Source organism: Perca fluviatilis, chromosome 3 (genome assembly GCF_010015445.1).
Source record: "Perca fluviatilis chromosome 3, GENO_Pfluv_1.0, whole genome shotgun sequence".
NCBI lineage: Eukaryota > Metazoa > Chordata > Actinopteri > Perciformes > Percidae > Perca > Perca fluviatilis.
The window spans coordinates 6,846,253-6,861,905 of record NC_053114.1 but is presented as its reverse complement, the minus strand read 5'-3'; the positions used below and the strand labels follow the sequence as shown (position 1 = coordinate 6,861,905).

Genomic DNA, 15,653 nt, shown 5'->3' with positions numbered 1-15,653 from the left:
TCTTCATTCTGGATTTGTTTCATTTGGTTTCTCAGAGACTGCTTGACTAGGGTGTGTGCGTGTGTTTGTCTGTGTGTGTCTGTCTGTTTTATTCTGCTGAATAGTAGAATAGTAGTAGTAGTAGTTTAAAGTAGTAATTTAACGCTCATGCTTCATGTTGATGGATGGCTCTGTTCTGACTACATCACTTGGCAGGGCTGCTCGATCATTGGAAAGCACAATTTTTTAACACGATGACTCAACGACTTTTGGAAAGATTTTGCATTTATTGAAACTAGAGATGCACCGATTACAACTTTCTAGGCCGATTCCGATTTTCATTGAGTTAGGCCAGCCGATACCAATTTTAGCCGATTCCGATTTCATTTTTTCTAACCACTTTACAGCACACACAAATATTTATTTTCTTTATTTTCACACACATCTAAAGTGCAATGTTAGAACCATTTCCTTCTTTTCACATCCATTATCCAACTAAAAAAATGTGATTTGGGTTTTTGGTGTCGTCCCTCCACGCCCTACTTTTTCCTTGCAGGTGTTGCATATTGCAAACTTGTTATCTTCTGCACACATGCTGAAGAATTTCCAAACAGCTGACATGTTTCAGGTTAATTCCCGAGGTTCCCTACATGTGCGAGAATAGCGCGGACACGCGCTTCACACCGCCAGCGGGTACGCGCCACACACGGCGGAAAAGTTGAGGGAAAGGGAAAAAGAGGCCGTGCTGTCGCATCCGTGTGTGCGTGCGTCCTTGAGAACTGTAACTCGTATAACTTATGTTGTCAGTTAATTGTAGCGTTGACCAGCATGAAATCGGCATATGTCAGACTGACCTGCCGGTCGCCGGTCATGGCCGAGCACGTGAAAACCGGCCAAATCCGGTCACCGGCCGGTCTATCGGTGCATCTCTAATTAAAACAGTTAAACAAAATAAAAGTGAAAATACCTCGAACTGTGGCATTTCCCTTAATACTTTTCATGCGCTGAGTTTCCGGGGGGGTCAGGGGGAGCACTGCCCCCCCTGGTAGCTGAAACGGGTAATTGCATTGTTTCAAAAATGAGTGGAATAATTACTTCTGGCATAACCAGATATTTTATAAATACTTTAAATAACACAAAACAACTAAATGGTGATAGGTAATACATCTGATTTCATATACTGCTTTAGTAAAAAAATATATTTTTTCGGGGCTCTGGCTCTCACCTGAGACCATTGTCGACGCATATGCTGGATGCAAAAAACAATAATTACTGTTGCACTAATCTGGACATCTTACCGTGCCCATGTTGCAATAAAGGTTGCCTAAATGCCATGTATATACATTTGCTGCCAGCTTACTAATTGATTGCGCGTTTTGTGTAGATTTGGACTTTTATACGTTTTATTCCACTTTGTTTAAAAGGCGAAGTTCACCTCGTTCACCTGTTTGGAGCTGACTGGTGAATGTGACGCGCGTAGTATAGGCCTTGCTGGATACACCGTGACTCTGTTTGTGGATCTACTGATCGCTGTGGATTACTTTTTTTCATGTCATTGGATTACGGAAAAATACTGATCTTTTTTCTTAACGTGTCTTAACGTTTTATGGTGTGATTGCGCTTGGTTTCTGCGTTTGGAGAGGCATCTCAACACACTTTAGGTCCAACACTGATTGTTCACTGTTACATTTTAGTTGAATGTATCTGTTGGGGGAATTCCGCCACCGTCTGTCTATTGTGCTCCAACACAGCCGTGCCGCGATTGGATTTCATAAGGGCGACTTGTTAAATTGTTACAATGTAATTTCAAATCTGCTTTAAAAAATAAGCATATGTTTATTTAGCATGTTTGTTTTGTCCATATGTGCTTGTGCTGTGTTCCCAGGTTTTTTTTGTTGCCCCCCCCTTGCTCGAATGTCAAACTCCGCCTATGATACTTTTCCTGTTTACTTTTTAAATTCCCCTGCAGAACACAAGACTAAATAAGAGTTTACTAACACAATCTCATGTGCAAATACGAAAGTCACTTGATCGCATTGTTTTTGAGATCATTATGCACCGAAATCGTGATCAATTGCTCAATAAATTGCACAGCCCTATCACTTGGTCATGCAGGCGTGCTTTGTGCCATGTGCCACTGTCACATGTTAGCATACACAGTGTGTGTGACAGTCTGGACTATATGTGTGTGTAATTTAGTTTTGTCATTCAGTGTTTTGTGTGTGTGTGTGTGTGTGTGTGTTCTAGTCAGTATGTGTAATGCAATAGTGCACACCATGATAGTAAAATCTATTCCGCTACTTTATTGTTTACAGTGGATAGTAAATGATCCTGGTCTCAACACATTGATGGGGTGGTGCAAAAAATGGGTAGAGGTCTCTCAGTTATAAGGAGATGTTCAAATTTTCTCCATAAAAATGTAATGGGAAACGTCATTAAAACGATTGTCCTATCTCATTTAGACTACTGTTCAGGAGTTTGGTCAGGTGCTGCCATATCAACTATAAAGAAATTGTAAATTGCTCAGAATAAGGCCGCACGCTGTTTACTAAGGTGCCCAATGCATGGCTGCCTATCCTGGTTAAGTGTAAGGAATAGATTAACTGCCTCATTGCTCAACTTTACTAGAAATATTTTAGAGACCAAACAGCCGAGGGTGCTGTGTCAGCATCTTGGTCTTAGTTCTGATAAACAGGACTACAGCACTAGACATGCTACGGAGGGCAGATTCACATTACCTAAGGTAAGAGCAAACAAAGGGAAAAACCATGTAGTATATAGAGCCATGATTTATCGGAATGCAATGCCTAGTCATGTCATTCAAGAAAATAGAAAATCTCAATTTAAAGTATTACTTAAAGGTCCCATGACATGGTGCTATTTGGATGCTTTTATATAGACCTTAGTGGTCCCCTAATACTGTATCTGAAGTCTCTTTCCCATAATTCAGCCTTGGTGCAGAATTACAGCCACTAGAGCCAGTCCCACAATGAGCTTTCCTTAGGATGTGCCATTTCTGTGTCTGTAGCTATTGAGGAGGAGAGAGGGGGGGCAAGGTGGAGGGTGGGGGTGTGGCCTTGGCCAACTGCCACTTTGCTCCTTTGAAAGCCATGATGTCTCTCTCTTTCTCATGGGTGGGCCAAATCCTCTGGGCGGGCAAAGCAGAGAAAGGGGAGGTAACCTTGCTCCTTATTACCTCATAAGGAGCAAGATTAAAATCTTTGCATTTAACAATGCAAAGTTTTAAGTTTAACTAATGTCAACCTGGACAAAATCATAAATGTACTAATTTGCTTTTTTGATGATGACCTGGCCAAAGTAACAACACAACATCTAGAAAGTTTTGTTTTCACAATGATTCATTGTAGGATTATGATATTATTGCAATATGTAAATCTACATTGACTCTTAATTTAACATATGGTTGGGAGAAGTAAACAAAAAACAGTTTCAGGCTCAGGATTTTTTTTCACTTTAAGCCCTGCATATATGTTTCTTGGTCATATTATCAGTGATCAATGTTATAATTTCATCTCTACATTCTGTGAATAATTTCAACTAGGTCCTGTGTTGTAGCGTGTTGAATGTTGTTATTTCTTGTTATTATTATTTTGGTCGTTTTTCTTTCAGCGATGTATTGAATGTTGTTTTTTGGTGGTTGCACAAGTTTTTGGGGTGGACTCCAGGAAGAATAGCTGTGTCTATGGGCCCAGCTAATGGAGATCCCAATAAATCAAATCAAATATGCTCAGTGTTTTCTGTTTTTGGTGAAGCACAACGAAATCAGAAGGGTTTAAAACTGTGTCAAGTTGTTTGAAATATGAACTGATATGTATTGGCACAATAAATTATAAAAAAAAAAATTAAATGCTTAATTCCACCAATTTAATCCTGGTGTGACTGAACCCAAAGGGCAACACAGCTTTCTGTTGGGGGGTTGCCAAAGCTGCTCAGTACTAAAACACACACACACACACACAAACAAACACACGCGCACAAGCACAGCCTTTCTATCAGCGGTTGCTCATGTTTCTGTCTGTGGAACATGACCTGGCCACACTTTTGTTTTTGCAAAAGCCATCGATTCTCCTCATTGCTCATTGAAAGAGTGACCACAACACAGCTTGAAACAAATGGATGGCAGGCGTCTCTGTCTCCTCCAACCCCCTCCTGACTCTTTCTGTCTCTCTCTCTGTCTCTCTCTCTTTCCTCCCATCTTTCTCTGTAGGTTGATTTTGACAGTCATTCATGTCTGACTGATGTCAGTAGAAAAGTTTTTTGTAGCTGAGCTTAGGGCTGCACGATATGACCTAAAATAAAAATCACGATTAATTGCACATTTTACCTCGATAACAATAAATGAACAATAATTTTTTTGTGAATCGACGATGGACTTTTTTGAAAGCGTCTTTCACATGGTAAAAATAGACTACACAATCTATTTCTTAACTGCTAATTAACTTGTTAGTCCTAACTTTGAACCAGCAAGTTGCGTTTGAAGCTCCTCTTTTTTTTCTGCTTGTGGAGAGCTACGTGATGACTATATTGATGAGGACCGGCGAGTTAAATGGGCCGTCCGAGAGTAAACCAGGCAGACACACGGCTGACAACCTGCCATAGGCGCGGGAAGTGGGGGGCGAAGCTTTAAAACTGCGATGACAATAAAATGATAGCTTACAAATGTCTCTGGTTTTTGTTTCGGTTCAACGACATTTTGTATGTCATGTTTGGGAGTGTGGGATGACGAGAGGGATAATTTTAGTAATTTTACAATTATTTAATTTATCTTAAGTGTGTATTGGCCAATCAGGATTTAGCAGACAGTGGCGAATCAAAGTGGCGACTGGAATTTTTCGAAGCAGTGGATTTAATGAATTCGGAAATGGAGCGCAGATTCGATCAAGCTGGCTCGTCAACAGCTGCAAAGAGGGAGAAAGCGCTGCTGGATTCTGCAAATGGCCACGTTTCAAATGCTGACTTGAGTAACTTTCAGCTTCCGCAGATGGATATCCCTAGGCCTGCATCTGAGGATGCTGAGTGGCCTCACCAGACAACAAGCATTCCACTCAGTCAAAGAACTTGCTCGCTTTGTATCAGCTCTTCATCCACAAACAAGAGGGCTCTTCACCGAGGTGGAAAAGCTGATCCACTTGTGCCTCTGTTTACCAGTGTCTACTGCTGGCTCTTTCTCAGCTCTTCGCCTGGCTCAGAGTAGACTTTCACACACGGCATTGCTTCACGTCCACAAAGACATTTTGGATGATTCTGGATATTCAGGCTCTCATGGCAGAGTTTATCAGCCGAACTCCAGAGCGCAAATCTACACTTGGTGTACTGAAATCATCGTAAGGTAGAGACACGGTGTCTTTACATCTCTGCGTCTTTTTCTTGCTGCCGTGCAGGTCCAGATGGTAGCCTATATTTAGCCTATTATGATTGTGATTTATGTATGCCTATTATAAAGAAACAAATAGTCTGTAACTTTTTAGAATTTGTCACATAGTGTCGGAAAAGAAAGATTTTCCATAGTCTGTTACTTTGTGGCACTTAGGACTTTTTTGGGCCGTTACGCGGTTTATGAACATTTAATCTTACTTGTGGTTGTTTTAAAATAAACATACATTGTCATCTAGAAAACCGATCCTGGTGCGTCGAGCTCCTTGTTTTTACAGACAATTTGATTATGCATGTATTGCTAATAATATATAATTTACATTGGTTGCACTATATAAATAACATTTTAGTTTATATGCATGCATTCACACAGATATTTAGATAGGCTTACTTTTTTTCATCGCTGGTTTTTGGAGCTCGCTGTGCAGTACGCCCTATGTTGGGATATAGTATGTACGCACAGGCAGCTCAGTTGCACTTCATGGAGGGGAGGGGTGAGTGAGTTTTTAAAAGGAGACAGAGGTAGAGGGGTTCTGCAGAATACGGAGCCTGTGTAACATAGTATCTTTAAACTCTACGTGGACCGTGGACATCTAACTCACTTTTTCTGGCTAAACTCCAATACCACGGCCCCCGAAAGGACCGTCCTCTGGCGGTGCCTGTAGCCGGCTCACAGTCACCTATTGGCTAAGCTAATTAGTTAGTTCAAAATACTTCTATTTGAGGTATATAATATATGGTCTATTGGTGAAGTAGCATTGATCACTTTGGGTACATTTTGTCCAGCAGAGGTAGGAATACATAGACCAGAAAGGGGGAAAATTCCACCCAAACCCCCCAGAAAAATCGCACCCTGCTCTTTAGTATCTCCTCTTTATCCTGTTTCCACCGTGTTTATTGCTAAGAGCTTGTTTTCTCATTTGTGCAAAGTTATAAACTGTAAAATCAGACCAGTTCTTTGTTGCAGTAAGGCAGCTATCACTGTGGCTTTTTACTCCATCTGTAGTCCGCTTTAGGTCATGTGAGGTAGAATTAGGGGTTTGGACGATATGTGGAAATTTTCCAAACGGCCACTATCAGCCCACAAGCGCCGATTGCCGCTATATCCAGGCATGTTCGGCAACTTCACACCTTTTTAAACACCAGGTTATGTCAGAGCCGAGGGACGCAAACATGGATGTTGTCAAGACAAGGTTCAAATTGAGTTGGAATGTGTAAATTGCATCTTGACAGTGCGTTCAAACAGTCTTGGATCAGTGAAGACACCAACTGAAATGCAGAAGAGGATTTAAATTGCCTTTCAGAGAGCTGAAGATTTGGCGCCTTCAACCATCAACTGTCCTGACAACTGGTGTGTTCAGGGAAAACGAGGACAGCAAGACGAAAAAATCTATCTTCAGGGTCGGTTTTATAATAGGCCTAGCTTGCATCTTTGAAATAAGAAATCAATAGTCATTGCCTTTTTAATCAATTGGAAATGCATACAGCTCAGGGTGAAATGAAATCTTTTTTTCATTTTGTGGCTCTTTGAAATCAACTCTGGCATGTAGATCACATATTCCCTAGTATTTTCATTTGTATCAGCATGAATAAACCCAAAGATATAAAATATATCCATTACTTGATGTCAGGGTTTTTCCTGGCTCAGAATAGGCCTTTTGCATATTAAGTGGAGGATGTGGGGGGTCCTCCCCCAGGAAATGTTGAGCGTCAATCACTTAATTTCCTACATTCTGCTAATTTTTTATGCACCAATCTATGGTGGAAACATGTTCATGTGAAGGATAACACATAAGATCAGGAGGCAGGTGACAATTCAAAATATGATGGACTATAATGCAGTAAGGGGGCTTTCACATCAGGGACCTGGGCCTGGATCCAAGTACACTTGAAAAGATGGTCTCGACTACAGTTTATGCGTACTCCTGTACGGTTGCATCAGATGTGGAAACCAACTGTAGCAAAAACCAAGGTTGTTCTACCTTCCTTGCCAAAAACACAGAAGTGAACTACTATTTAACACGACTACGAGGAGATTGTAACCAATTATGGTAATTTAATTTAATTTTTAATACTGATGCCTCTTCATCAGACAGCAGCGCAGGGTCATCGTAGAGTCCGGTACAGCCTGACTCTGGGCAGTAAAACTGAGATCCAATTAGCGCTATTTTTTTATTTATTAATTTTATTTGTTAGAGACCATGTACAATTTTTAACATGAATGTTGCCATTTGGTGCATTGTACCAGAGTTAGCCTAAGGCTAATTTACATCTGCAGTCCCTAGGCAGGGTATGTCCCTAGGCAGGGTACGCTAGCTTTACAGCTTCACAGCAGAGTGTTCATGTCCATTCAAAACAATTTAAGCTTAGCTGGCTTATCAGTGCCAGCCGCATTTGTAAAATATAACGGCTGTGGATGAGAGGGGAGTTGACAGCTGGAAGTAAAGACGTTTTGGCACTGGTGATTTTTCTTTGGCGCTGGCTAAAACCTCTTTAGGGGGTGCCACAATGCAGGAAAACCCTTGACTTTAGCTTTAGTCAGTTGTTATGGTGTGTTCTCCATGTATTTGAATGCTTACTTCTAATGCTGAACAGGATTCAGTACTGATCCTTGTACCCATCTACCCCTCGATTTGTACCAGTCCTTTGACTGTTGTCCCAATGATTTTACCTTATAATGAGATACAGTATTTAGCACAGAAGCTATCGGTTTGGAAAGCCTGTCATAACTCTGTTGGCTGAATTGATTTTTAGGTACTTTGAGGTATGTGTTTTTTTTTAAGCCATGCTAGCAGTGGGGCTCTAGAGATGGCAGTGCATGTTGGTTGTTGAAATGTCAGCAAATAGTTGAAGGTTTCCATGACATTTACAAACTATGCATGGCCCCCGGAGGCAGAATTCTAATGACTTTTTATCTGGTGGCATCATCTGGTCCAAGACTTCAGTTTATGGTGACGTCCGCTCAAAGCACCACTGTGCCTATGTACAGCCTCACAGAGCCGCTTGACACCCATCACACATTGAGGATACATTTACATTGCTACATTTTGGTTTCTTTTACTAAGTTTACACCTCGCATTCACACTGCTCTGGTGTTTCAGAGCCCCTAAACCGGAGACATTTGAAAACACTTAAAGGACAATTCCATCGCAAAATTAACCTAGGGGTTAATAACACATGTGTACCCAGTCGACCGTTCTCTTGGATCTGTTTTCATGCTAATCGAATGTGTCTCTAGCTTAACCAGTAACATAGCTCAAACACGTTCATTCGTGGTTCGTCTGGTCATGACTGTTTTCCAAGATGGCGCCCGGAAGTGTGGTGCTATTTTGAGCCTTGGTGGTGGTGTAGAAATAGTGGTTTACCCTCTGCCCCGAAGGCTAGCGTTAGCAGCTAATCACCGGTTTGCGCTAGCTTTTTTCAAGCTAGAGACACATTCGATTAGCATGAAAACATGTCCCAGAGAACGGTCGACTCAGTACACATATGTTATTAACCCCTACGTTCATTTTGCGCCGGAATTGTCCTTTATTGACCTGGTTTTGGTTTGGAATCTGCAGGGTTGTGTTGCCGTCTCAGAGCCCGCAAACGGAGACCTTTGGCAACACTGACACTGATGCTAACGTTCCTCTGCCTGATTGGGTCTTATCAGTCATAGCGTCTCGGTCTCTGAGACTAAGCTACTAATGTTATCATGGCAACTACCAGGATTATACATGCTGCCTCCTGTTTATCAAGGGGGTAAGCGTCTGTCAACAACCCGTAGCTCCTATGACACCATTTTGATGCTAACAAGCACTCACCCGCCGTTAGCATTCCATTGACTGCCATTCATTTTGGCGCAACTTTGACAGCGAATAACTTTACATCTGAAGAGTTTAAAGACTTTATTTGTCCATAATTTATTTCTAAAGAAACACAACAGTGTATAAAAGGCTCCATTACCTTGTATCTCACATTATGGCTCCTTAGCAGGCGTTTTTGTAAAAATAGGATAACAATTGTGTCATAACCACGCAACTTACTGTTGCATAGTAGAGGAATTACAATACAGGAGAAGTTCGCAGGCAGTTTCAACTCACATTAGCTGTTCAAGTTTAATTACTAATGTTAACTAGCATTTTAGTTAGCAATAATTAGCCTGTGCCTATGTTATCTCCTTACATATACCTAAGCTCTCCGTCTCTGCAAGATTGGGAATGATTGAGATTTCTCTTGGCACAGCTACCAGTAGACTTACAACTTTCAGACAGGTTGCTCACGTCACATCTACGTCGTCTCTCTCAGTTGGAGGCTGCGCAATAACGCTCGGCCATCACCGGAAACGTGCTTCAAATATCCTTCACTGGTCTCCGTCCAGAGCAACGGGATCTGTTGGTCCATTTTATTTATTTTATGTCTACGCTGTTTATGCCCAGTATACGAGAATGTTGATGAGCTACTTTGGTTTGGGAGTGTTAGTTCAAAAGGAGATTAGTTTTTCTACTTGAGCTAAAAAAAAACTTTTTACGGAGATCGCTTTTGGCTCAAAACTTGGCTTAAAAACCAAAACGTAGCAATGTAGATGTAGCCTGAGTGCGTCAAGGCACAGTATAGGGGTGAATGGAATGGTGGGTTGAATGGAATTCAGATTTTACAAGTAAGTAAGTAAGTAAAGTTTATTTCTATAGCACATTTAAAAACAGCTCGCGCTGACCAAAGTGCTGTACATAGCGCATTAGCCACAGGGTGATAAAATAAAATAAGAAAAATAAAATAAAACACGTACAAATCAGTGATTTAGGCTAAAAAGTACATATGAAGACAAACACTTAATTATAAACATAGCAGGATAAGACAATTAAGATGCCGGGAAGGCCAATGTAAAAAGATGAGTTTTGAGCCTGGCTTTGAATATCACAATTGAAGGGGCATTTCTGATGTCAGGTGGCAGTCGGTTCCACAGCTGAGGATCAGCAACAGAAAAGGCTCTGTCACCTTTTTGCTGAAGCCGGGACCGTGGGACATGGAGGAGGCCTTGGCTGGAGGATCTGAGGGACCTGGGGGCTACGTGAAGATGAATAATATCAGCTATGTAGCTGGGGGCCAGGGCGTGAAGTGCTTTAAAAACCATCAACAGTATTTTAAATTGTATCCTAGACTGGACTGGAAGCCAGTGCAAGGAGGCTAGGACAGGTGTAATGTATTCACGCTTTTTTTGTATTTGTGATCAGCCTAGCCGCTGCATTTTGGACCATCTGAAGCCGTGCCACCAGAGTCAGAGGGAGACCAAAGTAGAGAGAGTTACAATAGTCTAAGCGGGAGGTTATGAAGGCATGGATGACTTTTTCCAGATCATTGTATGACAGAACAGACTTGAGTTTAGAAATTATTCTTAGTTGGTAAAAACTGGACTTTACAACAGAAGATATTTGTTTCTCCAGGTTAAGATGGGAGTCTAAAATAACACCCAAGTTACATGCATGGGGTTTAACATAGGGGGCAAGGTGACCAAGGTCGGCAGGGATGGCAGTTTTGGATTTTGAAGGACCAAAGACAATCACTTCAGTTTTGTTATCATTTAACTGAAGAAAATTGTTAGCCATCCAGATTTTAATTTCTTTTCAACAGTCTAAAAGAGGCTGCATGGAGTTGCTGGATTTATGTGGGATGTACAGTTGGGAGTCATCTGCATAGAAATGGAATGAGATATTACATTTTCTGATGATGTTACCTAAGGGGAGCATATAAAAGCTGAAGAGTACTGGACCCAGAATGGATCCCTGAGGGACACCATAAGACACAGGGGCAAGGGATGAGGAGTACTGGCCTATGGATACTGAGAAAGATCTTTGGTGGAGGTAGCAGTGAAACCAGCTTAGAGCTGTACCCTTAATGCCAACCCACTGTTCGAGACGCTCTAGTAGTGTACCATGGTCTACAGTGTCAAATGCAGCGCTAAGATCCAACAAGACCAGAATGGCATTATTATTAAGTAAATGTTTTATTTCATGGTACTGTAGCAAGTACTTTCCAGCTACTGAGGCCACTCCCCAGTTTGTTATTTTGATGATGACAAATGAGAAAAAGCACAAAAACTCTCCATAATTGTAATCAGTGTTAACCCATCAATAAGAAATCTCCATCCACAAAGAACATTCTGTACGTCCAGTTACTCAGAGTTTCCTGATAATCAACACAAGTCCAGTCAGAGCTCTGAGGAAAGGACCGGTGCTAAACAAACACCCCATAATCATATATATGCATTTTTATTCCTGTAGCTTTATTTATGGAACTGCAATGAAGTCTGGAAACTAAAGACACTTATCTGTTTACATCTTTGCTGTTGTATGGTGCAGTGTGTACATCCATAACTGTCTTATTTGGCTTGCCTTTCTCTTGCTGTTTTTGTGTGTAATATCCCCAGTACACATTTATACACATATTACATTTACACACACATGGCAGTGTGTCTAATGTAAAAATGATATGCAGTACAGTCATTTCTTCAGCATCATAATGCTATTTTAACACCATTCTTCATCTCTCTCTCTCTCTCTTTCTCTCTCTCTTAGACTGCGGCGGAAGCAGCAGAGTCCTGGTCTGTTTGGGAAAATGCGATCAGCTCGATTCAGTCCTGAAAACCAAGATGGTCCGACTAGCGACGTGGACGAGGAGGAGGAGGAGCTGCAGCTCCAGATCCCATGAGACACACACACACACACACGCACACGCACACACACAGTGATACAGGACATACTTTTACACAAACGTATAGAAGTTGGATACTGTTGCTCTTGGGGGGAAACTTTGTATCTCAAGATATGGTCACATTTTGCTACAGAAAGCAGCTGTCAGGCCCAGCTAGTTCTTAAAGTACCAGTCCAACATTATGGGAGACATTTTACCCAGAGTCAGATCAAAAGGTCAATATCACTTTTACCTCTGTTTATCCACGCGTCCTTGTTGGATGCAAATGTTAGCATCGCTGCTTGCAATAATCAAATTATCATCAAAAACAAATGAACAAAAAAAGCAAAGCAAGCCTTGTCGAACAAAGAGACTGCAAAGATGCCACACAATTGTTTATCTGGACTTTAAACATGAAAGAGGTAACGTGACAAATTTTCCACCAAGGAGCAATCACACACCTACGGTAATCCTCACATGGAACACACACACATTCTCATACACACTAAGACACACACATGCTTCGACATACAGGCGCACAGCAACAGGCTCAGCAGGCGTTTGACAGACATTAACAGGATGTCCGGTAGTGTAATGCTGAATGAAAGGATCTTTCTTCAACTTCCACCAAACCACTCTGGCAGAGGCCGACCTGTATCATCCTTTCAGTGTACTCCTTCTTACCTCATATCATCACAAGCATTGCACCTGTCGCATCTGAACTGTGCTACTGTATTCAAACAAGCCCCGAGCCCACATCTACATCACCAGTATTATTTCCTCATAGCGTGTGCTGTGAACAAAATGCTTTCCATGTCCCCCTGAGCTTGCAAATGTTGATATACCACAAGGGAATGTCAGTCAGAAATTTCTTCCAAATATCGAAGTCTATGTCCCACGTATTTCAAGTTCACAACCAATGCTGGGAGCACACTACACCTATCCACTTTTCTTCATAGCAAATGTGCTTAATGCTGCCCTACTTGCAATCTATCATTAGCCGATTTTCAGTTTAAAAGCATGCAACCTGCTCTTGAGGGCTGTGTTCAGATTTTGGGCATGAACGAAGAATACAAAAGAGGCACAAAAGGCGCAAATAGGTCTATGCATTTTTCTATACCCAAGACCTGAATCCGGCTCTTACCTTTCAGACTCGACTCAGATGAACCCGCGTGCTACTGCCGAATTTGAGACCTGAACCAGAGGTTTTTGTTATTTCCTCTCCAAAGACAAATAGGTATATGCTTGTTTTAGAAAGGCTTTTTACACACATAACAATGAATGAAAACAATATGCACCACACACACATATATAACATCTACTAGCCAATAAGCCATAGGTTTAGTGGCAGTACACACCTGTAATGTGATCTAATGTTGCACTCTTGTCTGAAGATGACAACAGAACGTACCGTTGAATCTCTCCGTATTGATCTGCCAACCCCTGCAATGGTGTGCATTTTAAAAAAAAAAAAAAAAAAAGAGGGAAAGGGATGAAGTGTACATCCTGCAGCATTTGAGGGAAATGTAAAGTAGATGGAGAAAGGAGTAAAAGGCCTGTAACTGTGGGGCACTTGTGTGTGTACTAAGCCTGATCATTATTTTAATGATGTAGTGTGTTCCCAGCATGACTGAGGCTGCTCCTCGACAATAAACAAATGTAACAGTACATAGGTAATATGTACGTAAAAAAAAAAAAAAAGCTTAGTAAGAGAATGTACAACATCCTTGTTAAACGAAGAGATTGTGGGATGTAATGGATGGCGTTGTTAGTAAAAAAAAAAAAAAAAAATCTCTTCTTTTATTGTTTCTTGTGAAGGAAAATATGCATCTGTGAATGTCCACTAAAGGGCCTGGTCACATCAGCATTTACATCTGCTTCATTTCCTGAGAAAGGCCTATTCATTCAGTCTGGGTGGAAAACGCCTCCAAAAGCAGCATTTAGACATCACTGAAACCCAGGCCAGTAAATTTCCCGTAGGCTTAATTATCCCCGGCGCCTTTAAGACGGCCCATGTGTTCAACAGTAGGGGGAGTTTTTGGATATGCTGCGTGTTGGACTGAAGAGTTTAATTTATTTGTACAAAACTTGGTTGGGCTAAATCTCCCGCCTGTGAAAGAGCTCTAGAGTCTAGCACAGGCGGGGATGGATGCAGTTGTGAAAGCAATAAAACATTCATTTATCTTCCACCGCCGCCCACAGTCGCGCTCTGCCTCGGCCTCAACTCTGAACGCTGGAAGGGGACCAAGATATTTTTACCGATCAGGATTCTGAACTATTTATGTTGTCGTTGTTATGGTTTAGTTTTTATAAATGATCTGTACCACGGTGGTTTTGTATTAGCTCTATAAATGTCAACTGTACATATAAAAGAAGCATGAGTAACTGTGTCCTTTTTTCTCTCCATACTGTATGTATTCATAACGTGTGTGTCGGAGTAATCTTCTCACTTTGTGCCTCCTTGCTTGTTGTTCTCAAGGTTTCTCTAAAAACGGGCATTTTTTCCTAAATAGGCTGAGTAAGTGATTTCTCACACACCAGCTGGATACTTGATTATTTTGCCATGGTAATGTTGGTCATGTTCATGCTTAATCTAATCTTAATTGCAATTTAGACACTAATTGCTGCCAGGATATTTTCAGTGTGTTCATTAGACGTGAAAAAGAGGAGAAACTCCTGTTCTAAGAATCCGCCAAAAGAAAAACAACTTCTATAACGTGTGGGGGACTCACAAGAGACAAGTGCAATCAATATGATCAACATTGAGGCAACAGAGGCCCAGGTATTCTGACCTTTAGCCCCTAATATTGGTCTAACATCAACAAGGCTCAATCCTACGTTTCCCATAATGCAGCCAATGACATCTTGCTTAATAAATGCCAGTGTATTTCAAACTCAACATCCATAAGCTGTATGCAAGATTTCAGTTATAAATGTGTAGTCTCTGAGCCCAAGTCTGATTTGGTCAGACTTGACAAAGCTTCTGCCGTTTGATGACACTATGCTCAGTCAGCGGGCAACCTGCAGGGTTAATGCCCTCCTCCCAACCAATCAGAATCAAGCATTCTTAAACGAAGTAGAATAAACTGTTTTCACAGGCTGAGGAGTTTTCCTCATGATGAGTGAACTGACCTTTATCAGTGGAGTTCCTCTTTAAAAGTGCCGTAGGTAGGATTGCGAAGATCCAGGAATTAGCCAACAATGTTATATTACATAATTCATGTAGTTCTACTGGAACATAGGGTCAGTTTCAGGAAACATGACAGAAAGTTTAAGTCAAATCTGTACACTAGACCAGTGGTCCCCTTTAAAATATTTTTTTCAGCAAAGTATCACCTGAATTTTAAATGTTTGCCCGGTGCAACAGTGTAGCTCACTGATTAAAGTGGCCTTAACATGCTCATTTTCAGGTTCATAATTGTAATTTGAGATTGTATCAAAATAGGTTTACATGGTTTAATTTTCAAAAAACACCATATTTTTGTTGTACTGCACATTGCTGCAGCTCCTCTTTTCACCCTGTGTCAGGTCTCTATTTTCGCTACAGAGTGAGACCTCGCAACTTCTGTAACATCTTTTTTATCAGTCGCACATGCGCAGCAGCTAGGTAA

General features: G+C 41.2%; 1 protein-coding gene across 1 annotated transcript in view; it reads left to right on the top strand.

Annotated features, from left to right (window-relative positions):
* The window catches only part of ccdc102a (coiled-coil domain containing 102A), a 53,871-nt gene extending 39,444 nt beyond the window's left edge, over positions 1 to 14,427 (top strand). Inside the window, exon 9 of the mRNA XM_039795656.1 lies at positions 11,928 to 14,427. Within this exon, the coding sequence (XP_039651590.1) occupies positions 11,928 to 12,060 (133 nt within the window). The 3' untranslated portion in view covers positions 12,061 to 14,427. The remainder of the gene's footprint in view (positions 1 to 11,927) is intronic.
* Positions 14,428 to 15,653: the final 1,226 nt, after the last annotated feature.